The 22089-nt window shown below is 41.8% G+C and overlaps 1 protein-coding gene across 1 annotated transcript in view; it reads right to left on the bottom strand.

Moving 5' to 3' along the window:
* Positions 1 to 22089, bottom strand: part of GRID1 (glutamate ionotropic receptor delta type subunit 1) — an 829564-nt gene that overhangs the window by 69337 nt on the left and 738138 nt on the right. The window contains exons 11-12 of the mRNA XM_066620630.1: positions 21141 to 21465; positions 15664 to 15802 (exon numbers count right to left, since the gene is read on the bottom strand). Coding sequence (XP_066476727.1) covers positions 15664 to 15802; positions 21141 to 21465 — 464 coding nt within the window. The remainder of the gene's footprint in view (positions 1 to 15663; positions 15803 to 21140; positions 21466 to 22089) is intronic.

The following is a 22089-nucleotide window of genomic DNA, read 5'->3' as shown; positions in this document are numbered from 1 at the left end:
TGAATTAAGAACTATGCAATACAATCTCCTTAGCACTTTCTCATATCCTTCCATTTTGCCCTTTGAGACCTAATCCATGTTAGCTCAAGTACTACCAATAAACCTTCCATTACTGAGAAAAATCATCTTTTTATTTTTCTTGCTCTAATCGAATTTTAGATTCTCATCAGAACTTAGGCTTCTTTCCTTTCTTTAAAGCCAGATGCTGCAATCACTCATAAGCTTTATTTCTTTTCCTTGTCACTGTTGACTCCAAATCTTCCATTCCCAGCCTCAATACTATTAAAAGGGAAGAAAAGGTTTCACAGCAGTAATATCCACAATATTTGCAAAATGAAGCTGTCAACATTTCAGATGCCCCATTTGCTTTAACACTAGAATTATTAGCTTTCAATCCTCTGAGGAGCTTTTATAAAATGTGATGAAGACCAAACTCAGTGGAGTATCAAGAGGCAATGTTCTTTATAATAATTATTATTGCCACTATCACTGTCCATCATTTAAATAGTGCCAGCAGTGTATTAAGGTGCCTGTCATTTGCAAAGATAAGAGCAAAACTTCCACAATAATGATAGATAGAAAATGAATTCATTGCCAGAGCCTTATACTAACTACAGCCGACAAAAGAAGACTTCATCATAACCACTCCATTCAGACTGGTAAACTTCTTAAGTGGTACTGTTCACTAAAATGTCATATTGTATCAGATGCTATATCAGGAGGATGTATCACAACAATATAAAATCCTGTAACATACATCTAATTACATATAACCAGAACTACAATTTCTGGTTATAGCCTGATTGGACTGATTTGGCCCAATGGCCTCCCCCCACCATGCTGCAGCTAGCACTGCATGAGCAGAGGTCTTGCAGGGCTTTCTTGCCCACCCTTGCTTTCAAATGGCATGAAATCTGGCTGCTCTGGAAGCAGTCCCAACCACCCCGGCTTCTGATTGGCCCAAAATCAGGTCACTCTGGAAGTAGTCGGCAGTGACTCAAAAACGTCAGTGTGCCACATTCAGTCTACTTCCAGGTGCCTGGCATCTGGTGCCAGACCTGGCCCGGGCCACCACTGTTCGTCACACTAAATGGGGGGCATGCAGCTTGGAGGCCCTCCCAAAACAAATGTGTGGGGCCCCATAAGGACTTGCAGAATTGGGTACCACACTTTAAAAGGCTGGCCCTGCATATATAATAGGCTAAAACTGGATGGTTCCCCCCACCTGTGAGTCCCACCATAATTACTGGCTCAATTGCTCTGATGTCATGCTCATGAATATTCTATCCACTCGGTGCACATGTGCCAGAAATTGGAATGCTGACCAACAGTGCATCTGCTGACTACATCACACCCTATGTTATCCCTTCACCCAAGTATGATTCAAAGGGAACACACTTCCTTGGGACAAGGAAGCATGTAAGAAGTGAAAGGGTTCAGAAATTTCTGACAAGTGGAAGTTCAGTTTGACGGGAAAAATTTTGCTCTGGGCCTACACAATGAAATATAAATTTGTGCTGCAGAAATAAATGCAACAAGTATTTCTTAACTGCAACCTTAGCAGTTAAACAAAGAGATCAAGGAAACAATGACAAATCCCTAATTTTGAGGTCTAAACACTAAGTTTTATTCACTTTAGCAAACATGATGAGACTACAGACCTGGGAATTGTAGAAGTGCAATACTTTTATGGGTAGTTTTACTGCAGCAATTACCGAGGCTGTAGTATTTCTGAAAATGCTGAAATGTTGAGATTTTTTAATTTCTCTGCCTGTGTCACAATAGAGACAATGCATAAATATAGCCTTAACTACAGGCAGAGCAGAACCTATTCAAATACCAAGAAAGGAGAAGTATTCAAGGACAGGACAGGCTGGATACCACCACCCTGTGCATCACTAACATACCCGGGGGGTGCCAGCGAGTGCAAATGCCCTGGAGTGGCACACAAGGGGCAGCACCACAATGCACTCCTCCATGCTGATCCATTGGGTTGTTTTTTTTCATTCTGTTTAATCTTTGCGGTTTTTTTCCTCAGCCACAGCTCACTGGATGGCAAAATTTGCTTCCCCCTACTCAGTGACCTTCGGTTGTGCCCCCCCATCACCAGTGCTACCCACGGAGTCAGTGATCTGTTCCTATTGGCAGCCGTTCCTGTTCCCATCCTGCTTCTCCTTTCACTTCCATGTTTATTCTGCTGCTGCTCTATTGAAAATCACCCCAAATACAGTTTGATGGGGGAAGGTTCAACTTAAACAAGTGGAAAAAGCAGGTGACTGTTTAGAGTGGAGCCTGCTTTTTTTATTTGAAAAAATAAGCCTAAAAAAGCTACTCGCTTTTTTCGCTTGGGAAAGTAAGAGTAAAAAAAGCGGGTGGCATTCTGAAAGCTCCAAAAGTAACTGTGGTATGCAATTACTTCTGGGTCATGTGGGGCGACACAAGGACCAAGGCGTGCTGTGCATGCCTGTGGAAGGCTTCCTTTATCTATCATGAAATAACATGCATAGGTCTGCCATAATGTTAGAGCCAAAGATGATATTTTCTTGCCCCTTTCTGTGTTAGTTCCTAAGGCAGCAGTTAAGAGTATGTCTTTAACTTGACAATTGCACCCTCCAATGTAATCCCTCTCTACTTGAAAAGGATACAACATTTGGTGTGTTAAAGTTTACAGAAAGGCAGCAGGCAGCCCCATCCTATTGAGGGCTTACAACAGCAGATTCAATCCACTGCTGTAAATCCTTTTACCATGATGTTAATGGTCTTTACTTATGATCTGACTTATGATCATACTTACTTACTTATGATCTTTTACTATGTTTTTAATAGAGACTACAGTTCTTAGATAACAATTAGTGGTAGGTTATTTTTCAGGATCTGGTCTCGAGTAAAATCAGACAAAACTATAGTCAGACACTCCCCTAAGTTTAACCCCTGACTTATCCAAGGGTCATAGAAAATTCCATGATTGTTGGCTCAAAACCTGCCCTTGACTTATCTGTGGGGTCGACTTATAGACGAGTGTCTGTGGTATGTCACATGTATCATATAATATTTTATGAGTAAGTATTACGTTCAATTCTTACACCAACAACTGGTTCTTGTCTTTATGGCTCTGTTTACTCCACCATCTTTCTACCTTTAATTTCCAGATAGATTCCTGTCCTTTCTCTCCCCCTAACTCTCCTATCTTCAGCTTTCCTGCTTCATTACACTACACTCTGCTCATTTCCCCTTGCTCTCATTAGTTCTGTGTGCTGCATCCCCATTGTCTCTCTTTAGATCACAGGCTACTTGGGTAAGGACTCATGTTTTTGAAGTGTGGCATGCATAGATGTTGTATCAGTATAAGTGACATTTGAAACAGAGTTTATAGAAGTGATACTAGAGGCACATTTCACTCTCACAGATTATAAGATTTGTGTATAAAAGCAATCATCTTCTCAAGTCGGGTCAATCTCCTGATGTTTCAGCTTGAGCCACTGAACTAGGCATGCCTTCTGACCAGAAAGAAGCAAACCCACAGCAGTGAGACATACAGAGATGCAATAGGAAGTTTCCTACTTGGGTCTGTCCTTCGGGTTCACAGCAGTGTTTAATTGCTTAATTTCTTTATCATGATACATTAGCAGTTGTCTCATGGCAAATTAGGGTATGCACAGTTTGGGAGCTATTGTACTAAAGTAATATGCGCTTTATAATAACTATATTGTAACAAACATAGGAGGCTGCTTTCTACGGTTGGATCACTGGTCCCTCTAGCACAGTATTGTTGACTGGCAGTGGCTTTCGGTGGCGCAGCTGAGGAGGACCCGTGCCCCCCCCCCCATGGTGGAGCGATGGTTTTCTGCAAAATTGGCCTTCCTGCCCTCCCTTGGCTCCAAACAGTATGCCTGTACAGTGCCAAAGTAAGCCATTTTGAGAGGCAACTGTTGCACAGGCGCAGGGGAGGGGGTGACAGCACAGATGCAGGAGGTGCCACCCCATGACATCACCTGGCCCAAGTGCTACCGGGTCCTGGCAGCTTTTCAGGGTTTCAGAAAAGGGTCTTTCCTGACGCTACCTGGAGAAGTCAGAGATTGAAACTGGAACTTTTTTCATGCAAAGGAGGTGGTGTACAATAAGAAAGAAAAATAAACCTAGATACTTTTCCTATAGAATCAAGTGATAAATATGGTCAGGCACATTGGTCAACCAGACAATTAAAGACATACTCTCTCTTAGAAGGAGACACTGGGTTGACTTGTTTCTATCCAAGGAGGCCAGTAAGATAAGCTTTTTGCTCAGGGCCACCATACTAAGCTTTTAGCTCAATGGTGCAACTAAGCTGCTCTGTCAGAAGAGTGCCACTAAGATGAAGTGCTGCCAAGGGCGTTCAGCATTCTAAGCTTCTTTTGAAGAGAAAATATATGCTACACATGTGCCAAATTCCCATTTGGAACATTCCTGTGCTTTAAATTACTTCGCTGTTTCTTTTTCATCTGCAGCCTCTGTCCAAGTAATAAAGTCATCGAGCAGACAGGTTTGAGGTTTCTCTCTGTGACATTCAGTGTACTGTAACTATCACATTTCTGCCTAGAATGAACTGGATTGAAGGGTGGGATATACGTATTTTAACACCTATGTGTGCCTCAACTAACAAATTGCGCTATGCAGAGAGTTATTGAAAAAAGCAAACAGTGAGGAAGACATGTTTGAGCCTGGTTCCTGTTGACCCAGAGAAGTCTTATTCCTCATATGCAGAACCCCCACTACACTAGGGGGGTTGCACCAACCACAGTAAGGATTAGATAGGTACTATGCTAGTTTAAAACCATGCTCTCCTTGTAGAAATCAAGCAATGGAAACCTCAGATGATTGAGGCAGAGGATGCAGCATCTGAGGGACAGGCAGAAGTGGCAGCATCTCAAGTTCTCCAGAGAGCTATTGTATTCAAACCAGGAGATGAGCAAAAAGCTCAAAGGAACACTCAGCCACCTCCAGGACAGAGATGGGACATGTGTATGGAGAGGGTGACCAGCCCAGACTGAGCAATATGGACCATATGCCTACTGGGCTTGAGGGATTGGTGTAGCTAAGGTCCCAGGACATTAGGATGCTGGTTAGGATTGTTGAGGAAGTGCATGATGAGATAGGTTGTCCTGGGTGATCAGCAATCAAATGGTGGACGCTGCTAATCAATTTGTTGGGAATTTCCCTGCTTGGAAGCAGGTTTTTTGAAAGGAGTTCCCCCAGAGAACCCTGCTTTCTTGGTTAAACCGAATAAGAAGGGGGGGGGGAACTTCCCTGTGAATGTGAGATTGGCAAATCACATAGTATGCCTGAACCAAGAAGTCGTGTACCCTCAGAAGTAAACTCCTACCCCTATAGGCAGGCAAGTGCTGCTGGGAAATGTGCACTCATAGGAAGTCTGCTGAATGATTACTGATAATGCTTGAAAAGGAACTAGCATGGTTTTTCCACAAATAAATCCCTGGATCGGGATAAACGTGTGGTTGCAAGTCCCACGTGCGTTGACACTCATGGATGTGGCTCATGGGTGCATTTTGCCACAGAACCACTGTACATCCGTGCCAGGCCTAACTGTCCCACTGATTTCAGTGGAACTTAGTTGTGATTAATTTTTGCTGGATTGTGTCAGTGACCTTGAAAGGTATTATGTTTGGTGCATATTCACCACTTTTATCCAGGATGGCAATTATCAGTTTGCACTAATATCTGAAAAAAGAGGGGTCTCTTCTCCACTTCTGTTGCCATGAAATCACTGTGGCCTACCCTTAGAACTGTGGGCATACAAACACTGTGGAGAAAAGAAGTGAATAATACAATTAAATTAAACACAGAAGTGACATTAAACTACTAACTAAACATTTCAAGTCGAAACAAGGGCTTTTACTATCATTAATTCATGACGACTTAGTATTAATTAATCTTAGGCACACATGCTGAACAAGATTTCTCATGCCTTGAGCTCTGCTATGAGGCGTTCGGGAGCTTTCTGTCTAATTGACAAGCACAAAAATCTGCTGCACGCAGCCAAATAAAATACTTTTCTCAGAGAGAGGGTGTGAGTAACTGCAAACTATTAGCCAAGAGGAAAAGAAATGAGAATTGTTGTGATTTTCTGCATCCTGCTTCATACATTATTTAAATATTGGAGGGGGAAAAAGGTATGAACTCTCCTTCTACAGGGCCTCTTCATAGAATCCTTTCAGAGTTTGATGGCTCAGGCTCATTTAGATCCACAGGTTCAATCAGTAAGGTGACATGAACAGAACTGAGGGACAGAACTGTATGGGTTTGGTCAGTGTCTGAATGGGAGGCCACCAGGGAACCCTATGCTTGCTACCTTAAACACCTCAGAGTAAAGGCAGGATATAAATGAAAGACTGAATACTGAAATCATCCCACACTCAGCAAGCCTTGCCAAAACTGGCTCAGGAGTATAACTGGGCTGAGGAAAAACCACAACTGCTAATGGCTCAACAGATTGTGTGAAGAGGCCCTGAGGTGTGAGTTGCAGTGAGCAATCCATGTGGTGAATGTAAATAATGACAGCATTCAGGGAAAAAAGTTTTCCAAAATTGCCCCCAGAACTCCTCCCCCCCCCCCACTTTTGGCAAGGGATATATGTTTCAAAAAAAATGGGTGAGCATTTAATCCAAAATAAAACTGTGCTATGTAACCCCCCTTCCCAGCTCCCTCAATTCTGATGGTGACCAGTCAGACCACTGAGGTTGAGAGTTCCCAGTTAGGGGCTGTTGAAACAGATCCTCCAGGCCAGAATAAGGCCTTTCCAGTGAAAGCACCCTGCTTGGGGAATTTCCCCCTCCCCTAAAAGGCCTTTGTGTCAGCCTATATTTTTACTGTGGCCGATAGGATCATCCAGTAGTAATGACAAGACTCAGGCCCCCTTGCTTTCTGCAAGGCCCACAATCTTATCCACATCTTTTAGGAACAAGAACCTGCTTGACCTGCAAAAATTTTCCGAGTTCCTCTGTCTCCTAGTAATCTGTCACAGCTAGAAAACATGTCTGAACAGAAAACAGGGTTCTAGAAGAAGTATGGAGCAAACACATGAGAGCATTCACTTCAATGACATGTTCCAAGTGCCCAGGAGTGAGATCTACCACTAAGTCCATTAAATTTGCTGAAGAAAAACATTTGATATGGTGCTCTCTAAAGGGATTTCTATAATTTTAAAAGACCCTAATCTTTGTAATTAACATATTTTTGTTCTTACATATCGTTATAACAGATTTATGCTTCAATTACTTGACCATTATTTGACCACAGTTGGCTGTCAATTGGCCAATCTTTTTTTGACTGGTCAAATGGAAACCCTATCAGTTCCACACCAGCATGGTAAAATGCCCAGTGTCCTAATAAAATGGCAGACAGGAGAGAGGAGTTGGAAACTACCAAAAGGAGTAGATGTCAGGAACTGGGGAGGGATCATTCTGACTAGGGTAGCAGGTTACAGAATGAGGTATCCAATAAATAAGCTGGATGAATAGGAATATAAGAAGAACCCCACTGGATCAGGCCAAAGCCCATCTAGTCCAGTTTCCTGTATCTCACATTGGCCCACCAGATGCCTCAGGGAGCACACAAGACAACAAGATACCTGCGTCCTCTTGCCACTTCCTTGCACCTGGCAATATGTAATTCCAATAACCCCACAATATGGAATTTGTTACAATATGATTATGTAAGTGGTTTAAAGTAGATTTTTGTCTTGTTTTTTTTAATGATCTAACTCATGGATAAATTATGCACTGAAAAGGGCACAAAACTCTTCCCTCTGGATTTAGTGAGGATGCCACAAAAATTCCCAGTTGTTTACAAACTGGAAAATTAGATGGATCCCTGCTATAAAATCAGACTTCTGGCAGAGGACACCAGGGCTTTATCTTTGTCAGTCCCATTAATCTTATAACAAGAAGGTCTGAGAAAGGGCTCCTTTCAAAGCTTTTGAATCTGACAGAGGGTGCGGTACTAAGTGCTATAAGGGCACCTTCTGAGGCATACTTCCTCCACGCTGTTCCCAGTTTGAGGAGACAGAGAAGAGAGCATTCCGTGATTCAAGAAAGTAATAGGGGAGTGTGAAGGAATACCAAAGAGACATTTGATTGCCAGAACATGTAGTGTGTACTCTATGGGATTTAAAATGCACAGCTCCTTTTATGAATAGTGTAGGCCGTCCTGACTGGAGAACATTTGCTATCTGACTTTATAAATTGGTAAACTGGCTCTGTGTCTCCATGGATTGTGCCGAACTTAAATCCATCATGGCAGCCTCCCTCCCTTTCCCAAGACGTCAATGGCAAGCAATTAGCAGAAAGTGCTTTTCTGCTTACCCCTTTCTTTGGTGGGTTGATGAACTTTGTCAATTATCAGGGAGGAGGAATTCCAGTGAGTTTGAAACAGTGTTGCTCAGCAATAGGACAGCTAAAGGTCAAACTACATCTTACTTTAAGCAGGTGCTTTGCAAGGATATGCTTGGTTTTTGAAAATGCTTAGTAGCAACCAGATTGGGCTTCCCCCATGGTTGCTATTTGCCAAGCAAGAGAACGCTTCCATTTGCATTAGCAGAAACTTTTTCCATGGCCAATGACAGCTGCAGGAGCCAGTAGCGTAGCTGGGGTGGTGGTACCTGGGACCCAGGTGATGCGATGATGCCCACATATCACACCCACGTGCCTGCGCAGTCAACCCCTTCCCCCACAAATGCGTGGCCATGGCCCCAGTAACAGCTCCATCTAGAAACGCATGAGAACCAGGGTGGGTAGGAGGTCCAATTTTGCTACACTTGCCTCATGTAACAGATAGGCGTTGTCACTCCCCCAGTGGAGGCAGCAGAAAACTGCCACTACACCATGGAGGGGGGCAACTGACCCCCCTAGTCCTGACTTAGCTACACCACTGGCAGGAACCCTAATTTGCACGGTGAATAGGGATAGGGTTAAGGACCTCTTCCCTCTGTTGTGGTTATGATTCATGGAGATCTAATCTGGCTGCTATTTAAAATTTTAAAAAGTACAAGCATGTACTTTTGGTACAAGTACAAGCAAAAAGTACAAGTGCAAGCATGTGGATATTAAGGAATATCTAATTTCATCCTAATTCTTTGGTGGTTGACACTGACACTATCCTATAAGTATAATCAAGCAGCCAGTCAGTTATTTTCAGGCTACTATTCCACATAGTACATTTGCTATGTGCCCAGGAATATAAAGGTAAATCCAGTGGCATAGCTAATGATTGTGTAGCCAAGTTCAAAATGTTGCCCTAGAAGCGATGTCACAACCGGAAGTAACATCACGCCTTGGCTTTTTAAAAAGTGAAAATTGGGTGGAACCCACCTCCTCCCCCCAGCAGTGGCAGTGCTCTGCTGCCTCCCCCCAGTCAGTGGCATAGCTAAGGCATTTATCTGCAAGCCGGAGTCAAAGAAGATTTTGTAGCCCCTTGCATGATAAAATCAAATTTAATTAAGTAAATAAATAAAAAGTTATTGGTTCCATGCTATATTATAATAACATCTCATTGGCACTCAGAACAATCAGTCTTATAGGTCAGATTGGAGTTAAGCAAATCCACTTTTTGTTCCACAAGCCAATTGTGTTTTAATTTTCTGGTTAATTGGCCTAGCCTTTTATAGAGTACAGATATTCCAGTGCGGTTTGTTGCACTGCATTCAGCATTAAATTACCTTTCCAATGATATATAACATGATGATATTATTCATACATACCAAGATTTTTACAATTTTGGTCACTACTGTCAAGCTCAGCTTGTTGCCCTCCTAAAGCTTGATGCCCGGTGCAACTGCTACCCCCTGCTCCCCCTTAGCTATGCTACTGGGTAAATCTTAGAACTGGTGACAAGAAGATTGTGAAGTGGGGTAAGAAATGTTGCAGATGTGTGCAAAACTGGGGAGGTAGGGGTAACAACCTGCACTAGAGTATCTGAGGGGGGAGCGGACCTGTGACCCCTGGCGGCATGCTGGGCGTGCTGCCACCCACTGCCCCATGGTGATTGCCACCTTCTGCCTCTATTGCAGCCATTCAGAGTGGTTGTGTGTAGCTCTGAGTGGCCACCTGCTTCTCTTGCTTTGAAAAAAAAAAAATGAAAAAAGCAACCAGTCAACCCAGATCAGTGCACAACCACTCTGAGTGACCCGGAAGTAATTGCAGTGATGTCATCACAGAACAGCAATTACTTTCAGATCAAGCGGGGGGGGGGGTACTGCTCTTGGCAGGCACGGCCTCAAGCAGCAGAAAAGAAACTGACAACTTGAGAAGGGAATCTTTATTTTTTATAAGTACCTAAAATTACTTGTCCCTAGACTCAATATCTAAAATTGGTGGGCATGGTAAGATGGGTAGGAGAAAGGGCAGTGCTTGATCCATACATTATGGGCAGACAGAGGGCTATGGAAGGAGAAAATCTATATGGACATTCCTTTCTTTTGATCATACAGATGCCATCATTTGTGTGCTGGATGCTCCATGTGAATGCTGGATTTGTATATTTCCCTCTCTTCACAAAGCAGGGGGGATTGCGCTTAGTATGGCCTCTGCATGCAAGAGCACTCACCCCGACATAAACAAACTTGGATGCTCAGAAATTAAGATACAAATAATGAGTCACAATACAATAGATGTGCTTATGTAAACTCATAGGACACACTCTCTGTGTGGGCAATCAGCAGACAAACTTGAACAGATGTATCTAAAATATTCATAATGACCGCAAATGTAAGGCTTTATCTGACAAAGGCTTTAATTTAAACCGCCTTTGAGTTTGCAGGCAGCTTGTTTTGTGTTTGCCCTAGTTTAGTTTGGAGGATTTTTAATATGGTGCTTAATTATCAGAAGGATGCTGCTGAACCTGGGCTCTGGAATACGTATGTTGTTGCTGAAATGCATGTAGTTTTGCTCGCTAATAAGAAACAAGGGAGGCCACACACTGTCAATTAAATTCATGAAGTCATGAATACACACGGATGATTTGGTTAACAACCAACATCATGGCTAGTGAAAGGCACAATGGCCAAAGGAGGCTCTATCCCTCCAATCATCTTCTAATCTTGTTTGTAGACAAACTGTCCCACAACAGTCAAGGGTTTGCAGAGACTGGCAGTTAGTGCAGTGAATTTGAGTTGATTTATGAGGAATTTGTTGGAAATATCCCAATTATCATGTGGTATTAACTACCATGTTTTTACAAGATGTTTGTCCCCAAAGGGCCGAACTACATGAGCATGTAAATGTTTGCTACAGTTGCAACTCCCTCCTGAAAGCTCATCTCTTTTTATTTACAACTGAGTGGGGCAGCAGTCTCACTGAGAACTGGGATACGAGGGGGAAGGTCATTCCCCCCCCCCTCCACTGCATTCTGTCTTAAATCACCCACTGAAGATGGAAATTGCCCCTGGAGCAGTGATTTTACCTCTGGAAATAACTGCTACTCCAGTGAGGCATTTTAAGGTTTCAAACAGTGCATGGGGAGAGAATGAACCCCTCCCAACCCATACACCCAGGTTCTAACTGGAATTGCTGCCCCACACAGCTGCCTTAAAGCAAGGAGAGACACTCCCACGTAAATCCCTCATTCACATAAATTATCCACATAAATCCCTCATTCATCCAACAGGAGAATAGAGTGTTGTGTATATGTAAACTGCAGCATTTCATCCTACCTTGGAGTCTCAAGGGAAAGAACGGGTGAGCTCCTGCTCCCTCACGGCTTTAGTACTGATTGCCCTTCCCAGTTACTAATTGGGAAAATTTATGGCACCGAAAGCGGATGTTGAAAACACAGGCACTTTCCTGGTAACTTTAACAAACCATTTGTGGCCCTCGGGGACCCCCAACCTGGCCCGCACAGAGCCCCTATTCTCCACTGAGCCTCTGGCCCTCCTGAGACTTGCTGGAGCCTGCGCTGGCCCGACATGACTACTCTCAGTGTGAGGGTCAACTGTTCTACCTCTTGTGAGAGCTACAGGCTGAGGGCTCACTCCGCTGCTCAGTTTCACATCTGTGAAGCAGCAGTGGCAGCAAAGGAAAGGCCAGCCTTGCTTTGCACAAGGTCTTTTATAGGCCTTGAGCTATCACGAGACTTTCATTCAGTCATCCATCTCTAATACATATATAATCGATTTCCATCTCTAATATAGTCATTATTAATTTATGAATAATTATATTATAATAATTATAATATATTATAATAATTATAATATAATATTTTAATATATTATAATAATTAAGTCATTATTAATTTATGAATAAAATTTATTAATTTTATAGGCCTTGAGTTATCACGAGACTTTCATTCAGTCATCCATCTCTAATACATATATAATCGATTTCCATCTCTAATATAGTCATTATTAATTTATGAATAATTATATTATAATAATTATAATATATTATAATAATTATAATATAATATTTTAATATATTATAATAATTAAGTCATTATTAATTTATGAATAAAATTTATTAATTTTATAGGCCTTGAGTTATCACGAGACTTTCATTCAGTCATCCATCTCTAATACATATATAATCGATTTCCATCTCTAATATAGTCATTATTAATTTATGAAAATTTATTCAAATTTTAAATGTAAATTCTTTTTTTTTCCCCTGGCCCCCAACATAGAGCCAGAGAGATGATGTGGCCCTCCTGCCAAAAAGTTTGGACACCCCTGGTCTAAGTCAAGAGGCACAGCAAGAATAGGGATGTGTGTGACAGAGCCACTCTGAGGAGTCTCAACTTACATTTTGAGGATCCACTGAAGTGAAGTCAAGGCTTTAAAATAATTACAAGCAACACCTATCAATTCTGTCTTTTGTAACCTCAAATTACCCCTATCATTGGTCACACATGCTAAATTTTTAACTGAAAGAATCTTTATGGAAGATTTCAGAGGGAATTTGGGAGTAAAGCTTAACCCGTAATGAAAAACTTACTATGTAGGAGTTGCTGCTGAGCCATATTACTAGTTTCTCCCCTGCTGGAAATTTAATAACAGAAACACTGCGGCACACTCAAATCCTCTTTGAGAAGGAGCAGGATAGCAGCATGGGGGAACGGGTCAGTTTAGTAACATTGGAAAGAAATGAAATCTAGTGATCATTTTCAACTGATGGGTAAACCAATGGCTATTATATACTGTAGCCCATACCTCACTACTTCCAGAAACTAATACAAGTCAAATGTATGTAATTTAAAAGCCCAGGAAAACATCTACTTAAGTTGTTCAAGGGGTAAAACACAGTTATTACTCATTGTCTAAAATTATGACGCTGAAAAAAGTCTGGACTGCGAATCTATGAGTGGAGCTAACTGCAGGAGCGCCAGAAGCACACAGTGTGACTGCTAGCGGGTGAAACACATGAGAGTACAGCACCAAAATAGCAATACATCATCCAGTATTTCAAGGTGGACGACCCAAAGCACTAGGGAAATTATCTTGGGTTGCAATTCTATACACACTTACCTGAGAGTAAGCCCTACTGAATAAAATGGAACTTCTGAATAGATTATGGGGGTGCTTATCTGTGGGTCCAGTTATCAGTGGATCGGGTCTGCAGGGCCCCCTGTACCCTCCTCTGGAGGATTCTCTAAACTCAGCAGAGGCAATGGACATCTATCTACAGCCTCTGCCAGACTCAAACTGAGCTCTAGAGTTCAAAATTCATGACTCCCAGTTTCACAGAGAAACCAGGCATTTTTAGTGCCTTATAAGGCATTGGGAGACCTCGGGAAGCCCTGGAGGGCTTCTCTGTGAAACTGGGTCATGTGTTTTGAGCTCTGGAGCTCAGTCTGAACCCGGCAGAGGTCGTGGAAGAATGTCGACGGCCTCTGCTGAGTTCAGAAGCCCCTCCAGATGGGAGGGGAGGGGAACTGAGCTCCTCTTGCCTCCAGAGGGTCTAGACTGCTGGGACAGATGTTTGCCCATATTCACAGATTCATATTTGTGTATCCATGGGGGGTTTCAGAACATAACTCCCATGGATAAGGGGGCACATCTATACTTTGGAAGTATTGAAGAATGCTGACAGAGAAAGTGTGATAAAAGTTTTATAACAGTAAACAGTTGCATCACAATTCAGTATGTTCCAGGTACTTCACATGTATTATCTTTTTACTACATACAACCCTTAGGTAAGATGGATTCATTTGCTTATCCCCATATTGCAAATGGGAAGGCTGAGACTGAGAGAGAGCAGCTTGCCTAAGGCCACGTGAACGACCCCCTCAATACGGTATGCTACCTCATCAAAAATCTTAACTGAATACAAGATGGAAGGGAAAACTTCATGGAAAGGTCAAGCACACTAACCAAATGGTTCAACCAGGAAGAATATAATTATAAAATGGGGGGAAAAACAACTTTTTAGATGTTTGTGCAGCATTTAATGCAAATGTGGGTGGCAGCAGGCTCTTCCAGTACCTGCAAGCCATTGTACATACAGTGGCTCTCATTCATTTAAAAAAATGTGCCTAGAGCTCAGGACAGAGGACTGCTGCCCTCTACCTTGTGCATGCATTTAACCGAGAGTTAATGTCTGCAATGGTATTCTCAGTTTAATGGTAAGACTGGTGGGTTCTACATGAAAATTTGAAAAGATGAGGGACGAAACAAATTTCCAAAAGCAGGAATGTAGCCGCTTCTCCCCAGCTACAAGATTTTCAGTGAAATATAGGACTCTTTCAGTTCCTTTTGAACAGAAGTAATCTGCTCAGGCAAGAGGGAAAGGACTGGTCCCTGTGAGAAGTTCCTAATCCTGAGACTGAAGATTCAATTAATGTTTCCAGCACCCACAGCACAAAAAACAAGTTTTTTTTAGGCTCTTCAAGCAGGTGTCTTCAAATGAAATTGTCTTGCTATCTCCTTTGTACATTATCACTAACTGTAACAAATCAGCTGGAGGCTGGCTCTTGCCAATTTTGTTGGCAGCTGGATGTAATCACACCTGAAGATGAATGGCTGGAAGTTTTAATCACTGATGCAGAGAAAGGTAAAAGGCTAAAAATATACTACTGGGGTAAAATAACAAAGTTTACTTCTAGGGTGATGGTGCAGTTTATCACACTGACTTATGCGACTGCCTCCTTCCTAACCTAGTAACCTCCAGCACTCTTGACAGTTGCAACACAAGTAAAAGATTCCTCCTCCCCCCTCACCCCACGGGAGCCGGTTTTCTGATCACATGTAATTTTTTGTGCATAATTTGATGAATTTACACATAGCACTGAGGTCCGACAAATAAATTTCACAAACATTAAGGTCAGATGTTACATAATATCTTTTTGTTTTCATAATGAGGCTGTCCAGATGCAGCCATATGGTGGATCCCAGAACCTGGTCTCTAAAGCAGAACTCTGAACAGCTTTCAGCTAACAGCAGCACTACATTCCTAGCACATGTGGTCTCAAGACAGAATCACAATGTTTCTCTGTAAATATGAGAAGATAAAGATGTGTGGGTGGGACATCTATATTTCTGCAGGTCTTTTACAGTCTCTCCTCAGGGCTCTCAAATGTTGTACCAAAGCCACCGAAGAAGCATTGCTTATGGCCCAATCGTCCTTTCTTCAGGTTTCATTAAGTTCAAGTTTCTGACTACAGAAGCAGAACAAACGCTCTTACCTTATTGGATTGTCCATCCTATTGACTGTGAGAAATGCTGCTAGGTTAGCTGTGTAGGATGAGCATACAATAAGGGTGAAGAGCCACCAACTTCCCATCACAATGCGCATTGCCACAGAATTGACTGTCGACTCACCACCTGAAAAGCAAACAAAGAAAATTAGCTCTTTGAAAGTCAATTTAGAGAGACGAATGCTGCCTATAGGGGCTCTTTGCCTTCTCCCCATCATCCATTTGATCCCAAGCCCACTCCTTATTTGAAGAAGGTAGGATTTTCATTAGCATTTTTTTTAGTAGCAAGCACTTGGGGGGAAAAAATTATGCATTCATACAACTGCAGGGATTGTAGAGATTAGACCAATCCACTTAGGCATGGAGACCGTCTGGCACAGCATTCCTGGTACAGCGCTATTTCAAACAGTAAATAGCATGTTTGAATATGTCCCCATGTTATAAAAAATTAAAAATGCTGCATGTGGAAACCTTGCAACTTGGGGAAAAACATGCTGGAGACTGACATTTTTTTTTGTAGCCGTGCGTTTTTAGGGACTCTGTACTGAGTGATTTAAATGATGTACACATTGGTTCCACAAAGATCCACAGTTTAAATGGCTCATACCAAAGTGTAATTTGAGACAGCAAACCAACAGGTATTTGTTTAGTGCCGTCTCTGTTTGCAATACCACTTGGACAGCAAGTGGAAAATTAAGGCACTGAACTCGCACTCGCTTACTGGGCTTTTCATTTCCCTCCCCTTCTAATGCAATGCATTTTGGGTTGTTAATATTCTGAAAACAAAAGACTGCAAGACCTGGTGCATGATCAAATCTTCCTTGATGTTTCTGTGGACTGTGGCCATAATTTTGTCCTAGTTGGGTGTTCACTCATTTATAAACTGTTACTCAATACAGTAGTTATTAGCTGTGATATTGTAAACAATAGCGTTCCAGCATTTTTTAAAAACAGTTTATTATCTGCTGAACTACACAGTATGTTCATCTCATGGTTTGGCCCACTGCATTTGATGCTATTGCCCCCTTCTCATTAAACAGCAGCTGGGAAAGGTGGCAATCAGAATACAGATAGAAAAGGGGTATTCAAATCTTCCACTCCTCTCATGCTGCTCCTAGTAAAAGTTCTCCTGCAATCAACCACAATGAGCCCTAAGAGGGAGTCTTCCGTTGCTGCCAGGGACTAATAGCAGCTTCAGGAGCAGATGCAGTGCTCTGCTCAATGGAGTACATTTGCGATGCTACATGTGTAGGTGAACCTCTTCTCCAGTTCCTTATTGTCCCATTCACGGCCTCTGAGAGGAATTTTATTGGGAAGGGGAGTATAAAGTTTCTTTTGGGCCCCTTCCTTTCTTTGTTTATTCATAATTTCATATTACCATTGGATCATAATTTCTATGAATTGCAATTTATAAAACTAAGTAGGCTTACGCAAAATGTGAATGCTAGTCTTTACACAACATACGCAAACATTTTTTGAAATCCTAGAAAATTTCTGGCTCCCTTCCTTTTGCTTGCAGGCCCCATTCTTGACCCCAGACCCAGGTACAATGTACCCTCTGCACCCCCTCCCATAGACCCTGGTGAGATAGAAAAATGTAAGATTCCAGGAAATTTTTAGGCCCCTTCCTTTAGCTCTTGAACCCCTGTACAATTTACCCCACGGACTCCCCTCACATGGGCTGTAGTCCCACTAAAGTGAAATAAAATCCCATTCCTGTAATCTTTTATCCCACAAAAACAAATATGTTAGCAGGCATAACAAGAGGAAATACACATTTCCTCTTTTCACCAACATTTCACATTTTCATCAACAGTGGACTGAGTATCATGAGTAGTTAAACCACTAGTCTTTGAAAATCCTGCTGAACATTTACATTCCCCTCACTTAGGGCCAAACTACATATTAAGGACTGACATGTTTGTTCCCCCCCCCACACACACACACACACATAGCAGACAAGGGAAGGGGTGAGTTGGACCAGAATAATGGAATGGGTGACAAGTACTTCAACCCTTTACTCCACTGTAGTTCCAATCTTGATCAGATGACACCAGTGGGAGCTCTCCTCTCAGAACAAATAGTAGTTGCAGAAGAGCCTAAATCAGACCGGAAGCACAGTGGGGCAGAGGGTTAAAGACCTCGATGTGGACTCATCTGAATTCTTTATCCATTATATGGGGCCTTTTTAAAATTATGAGACTGATAAGGGATAGTTTTGTGAAAGGTATGAAACACAGTCCTGATCAAAAAGTTGAGCACAGAGACCTCTAAGACAAATGTATCTGAAAAAGAACTGGAGAGAACCCTCCTGAGACATTTGAGTAGTACTGAAACTCAGATGTTTCTCCTAAGAAGGAATCTCCAAATTCATTTTAAAATAGCGTTATTGAAAATGAAGGGATATGAGAAACTCACTGACCATTTCATTAATTTTATTAAAAGTCTTTTTACTTAACCTTGAAATGCTGAGATATTTGGCTAGATGAGAAGCTCTATAATCAATTTCAAACTTGGATAGCAACTCTATTAAATAAAATTCAAAATAATGCATTTCCACATATATCTTTTCTCAGTGAGAAGTTGCAAATCACCTTGAATTGGAACAAAGTGGTCATATGAATCTATCCTTAGTGGGAAGCAGCAAGTGAAGGAAAATAATGTGAAGGAATAACCAGCAAATAATGTGAGCTCCCATAAATCCTATAGAAAATTAGACAAACTTTGTCAGTCTGCAAATCACAAAAAAGAATAGCGGGTCAATTATTTATTAAAATAAAATAAGTTATGGCCAACAATGACGAGGTCATTTCGCTCTTGTACTTCTTGCTTTACAGTTCTTGTTCTTCATTTTAAAATATTTATGAGTTCTTCTTTAGGATTATGTCACTAACTCAATTATGCTGCTCCTTTAATTCAAAATCCCATCTGCTATGCAACTGATCTTTGATTACACCACTGGCGGTTGCTTAATGCAAATAGTGTTGAGCTTTATATTTCTGAAACCCACCAGACAACCATCTCAATGACATAATGGGCCAAGTTCCCCATTAAAAGTTTTGCATCTTGCTGTTTCCCAAAAATACTTAAAAGCCTTGCAAGTTGCATCCTACAGAGTGTAATTAAGGGGGGAAAGGGGGAGGAAAACACCTTTACTTATTCATCACCAACAACCTTCTTCAAAGGACACCACTGACATCAGAATATTTAAAAAAGAAAGAAGAATGGAACTGAATCTGTCAAAAGCAAATTCTGAGCATGATCAAGCTGAAGAATCTACAGCTTTTTTTGTTACAATGGGAGAGAATTATACATGTGCTTATATCTCTAAAAAACAAGCACGTATGTATCTCTTCTACACTGCTCCCTTTGAAATCAATAGAATTCAACTGAAAAGTGCTTTGCTTTGTTTGGACAGCTCCCTTTATTTTGTGGATGGTTAAATAGGATTGCTCTAATGCAGCCTTTAAAACATGATTTGCCAGACAGTAGGGATAAACAACAGGGGACAACATCCTCTACTTATGAGTTTACAAAGATGCACTGCTGCTTAGAAAACACTGGGCTTGGCCTACATGGATTTTGGTATGATCCCGCAAGGCAGTTTTTAGGTTCTTGGAACTTTTTGCTTTATTGCAAAATGTAATGCTAGCAACGAAGGCATGAATGAACATAGCCATCACCCCCAGGGAAAGCTGGACCCGAAAATAGGTAATAATAATATGCAGACTGCAAAGGGGTGTAATAGTTAGGGACACTGGAAGGCTAGAGCAACTGACAGTTGCAGTAGGACTCACACACCATGTATGTCTCTGCTCACCAATAACTGCTCTTTCAGTCATCTATCAGAAAGAGACAGATGAGCTACATTAAGGGTAGCAAAATCACATGTTGCAGTATGTATCACTTCTCAAGAAAATTTTGAAAAGTCAATTTTTGTGCCTAAGGAAAAGAAGGGAGGGAAGGAACATTCAAATATGTGGGATCATTCAAATATGTCATCTTCCCCCACCATAACCTGAAGTGGTATGGGACAGCATGAATTGCACCATGTGATTTTTCCTGACCATGTAGCTTACCCCAGTGAGACCCAGCTAAAAGGGAGACTGGAACAGACCTGTACCTACAGAGTCTCACAGCCCAATCCTAACTAGCGCTGGTGCAGTCAGGCTGCGTGGCCTGCATGACCTGTATCTAATGCTAGTTCGGAGCTGACTGGAGGTCTCCTCGGGATAATGGGATATTTTTACCCTTACCCCAAGTAACACCCCAGCCAGCTCTACTTGGATGGCCAGCTATTTAGCTGGCAGAAGTCGAAGCAACCTGGTATAATGCCAGCTGGTCCAAGAGGGGGGTTAGAATATAGCAGAGGAGACCTCTGCTGATCCCATCCCCATCCTGGGCTCAACCTGCCCCTGTTTCACCATCTCCCTGCCCATAAACAGCCCCTTCCCACCAGCCTTCACACCTCCTTGCACCAGTCAGCACAAATCCTACCTCCACCAGTGGATTGGGATGCAGTGTCGGTGGGGAAGCACAGGCCTCCCCACCAGCACTGGTGACTCTCAAGTCATTGCGAATGTACGTTACAACATGTTTGCGCCTCTCAAGGCCGGCACAGCAGTCCCTGCACCAGAGGAGGGCTCCTTTAGGATTGGGATCTCAGTCAGTTTTTACAGGACAACACACATAGCTTGGGGCTATCGTCAGCAGTTCAGAACAGCCATGAGTATTATTCGAGACACCTTTACATTTTCACCCTGCCCATAAACTACCAACATTGGGCTGAATTATGTTTTTATAAGTATACTATTAAAAGCGTAATTATAATAATTTGCAAAATCACACAGACACATAGAGCTCATTTACACCAGCAATAACAAATCTACTTCCCTTCTTTTTTATACTTTCTCCTTTTTGGTATGTTTAGCATACTAATGTGTTTTTTATTTCTTTACTGGTGAAAAATAAACCAATCATACAATTGCTGAACAAAATAAATGTGAAAAGAAATAAAGGGGAAGAAGGGGGGGGGGAAAGGATTTTTAAAAGGGAAATTTTAAAGAAGTTTTAAAAAGGAAAACAGAAAGGAATATATATTTTCATCAGTATGCTTACTGGTTTATTTGTAGGCTTATGGAATACCAACGTGTTTTTGTAAATAGCTACTTTGTGTATTGCCAGATTGTACTTTGTTTAAAATAGAAGAGAGAAACCAAAAAATAAGTGATGTTTGACAAGTATCTCGGCATACAGAAACACAGGGTGTGTTTTTATGTGTTGTGAAATAGTGTTATATGTCTAATCAAATGTATTTGTAGTAGCAGAACAAGCTCTGTAATGTACCCTTCAAGTGGTTATTTGCTAGAGGTTAATCTGTGGCCTAGCCTTTTGTTCTGAGATTGAAAAGTAGTGAATAGCCGTCAGTACTGTTTTTGTCAGCTAGAAAATACTTGACCAAGTACCTTGCTGAACAAAGGCCCCATACACAATCCAAATGGCACTGTGAAGTGTGGAGGAAGTGGAGGCACCAGGCTGGGAAGAATTCTGGGCTCTTACTGCTTGGATTCGATTCAACACGAAGATCAGGACGCCAACAACAGGGATGGCAGCAGCAATACAAGCCCACACCGCAAAATCAAATGGGGCAAAGAGAGAAAAGATGTTGATCTTCTCTTCTGGCTTCTTGATTAGGATGCCTACAGAATAATCCATATAACGCTTGCTGAAATCGACAACACTCTCCCGTTCAGGTGTTATAGTGATGGCGGAGATTGCCAAGTCAGCTCTCTGAAAAGTAAACAGAAACACTGATAAGAGCCTTTCTTGGTCCAGTGGAGTTCTTTGGTATTCACTGGATTTTCACCAGTAAAGGAATGGTTTGAAGGAGGGACTGGAACAAATTGCTAGGTTCTCATCCCAAAATGGCTGGAATGAATAAATTCCCACCAAACCTCAGCAACAGATACGGAGATACAAGCAGATAAGGAGCTGCTGTTTGAGAAACACAAGTCCAAAGCCCCCTTGATCATGAGGAATAAATAAGTCAGGCAGTCTGTTGGACTCAGTCCTAAATATTTGACCAAAACACTAAAAAGTTATAGAGGAGAAAGCATTGGGATTTTTAACTTCACACAACTCATACATTATATGAAATGTAAATCTTGCATGTTGCCTGTCTATATTTACTCAGTTTTCTCTGCAGTGATGCATGGTGTTAAGGGAATTGTGACTGTCAAAATTATTGGTAAGCTATTGGAAAGCAGGTGGAAGGACAGTTTAATTGCTAAAACCACTTACAGTTTTACTACTAAGAATTACATGTTGCTAGTAGCCTTCCCCCCCCCCCCCCCGCCACTTTAGTTCTTTGTAGTAAATGGGAAGTTCATTTCTGATACTATATTTTGGTATCTC

Source organism: Tiliqua scincoides, chromosome 3 (assembly GCF_035046505.1).
Source record: "Tiliqua scincoides isolate rTilSci1 chromosome 3, rTilSci1.hap2, whole genome shotgun sequence".
Lineage (NCBI taxonomy): Eukaryota > Metazoa > Chordata > Lepidosauria > Squamata > Scincidae > Tiliqua > Tiliqua scincoides.
Note: the sequence above shows the minus strand (reverse complement) of the source record. Positions and strands in the feature narration are given on the sequence as shown.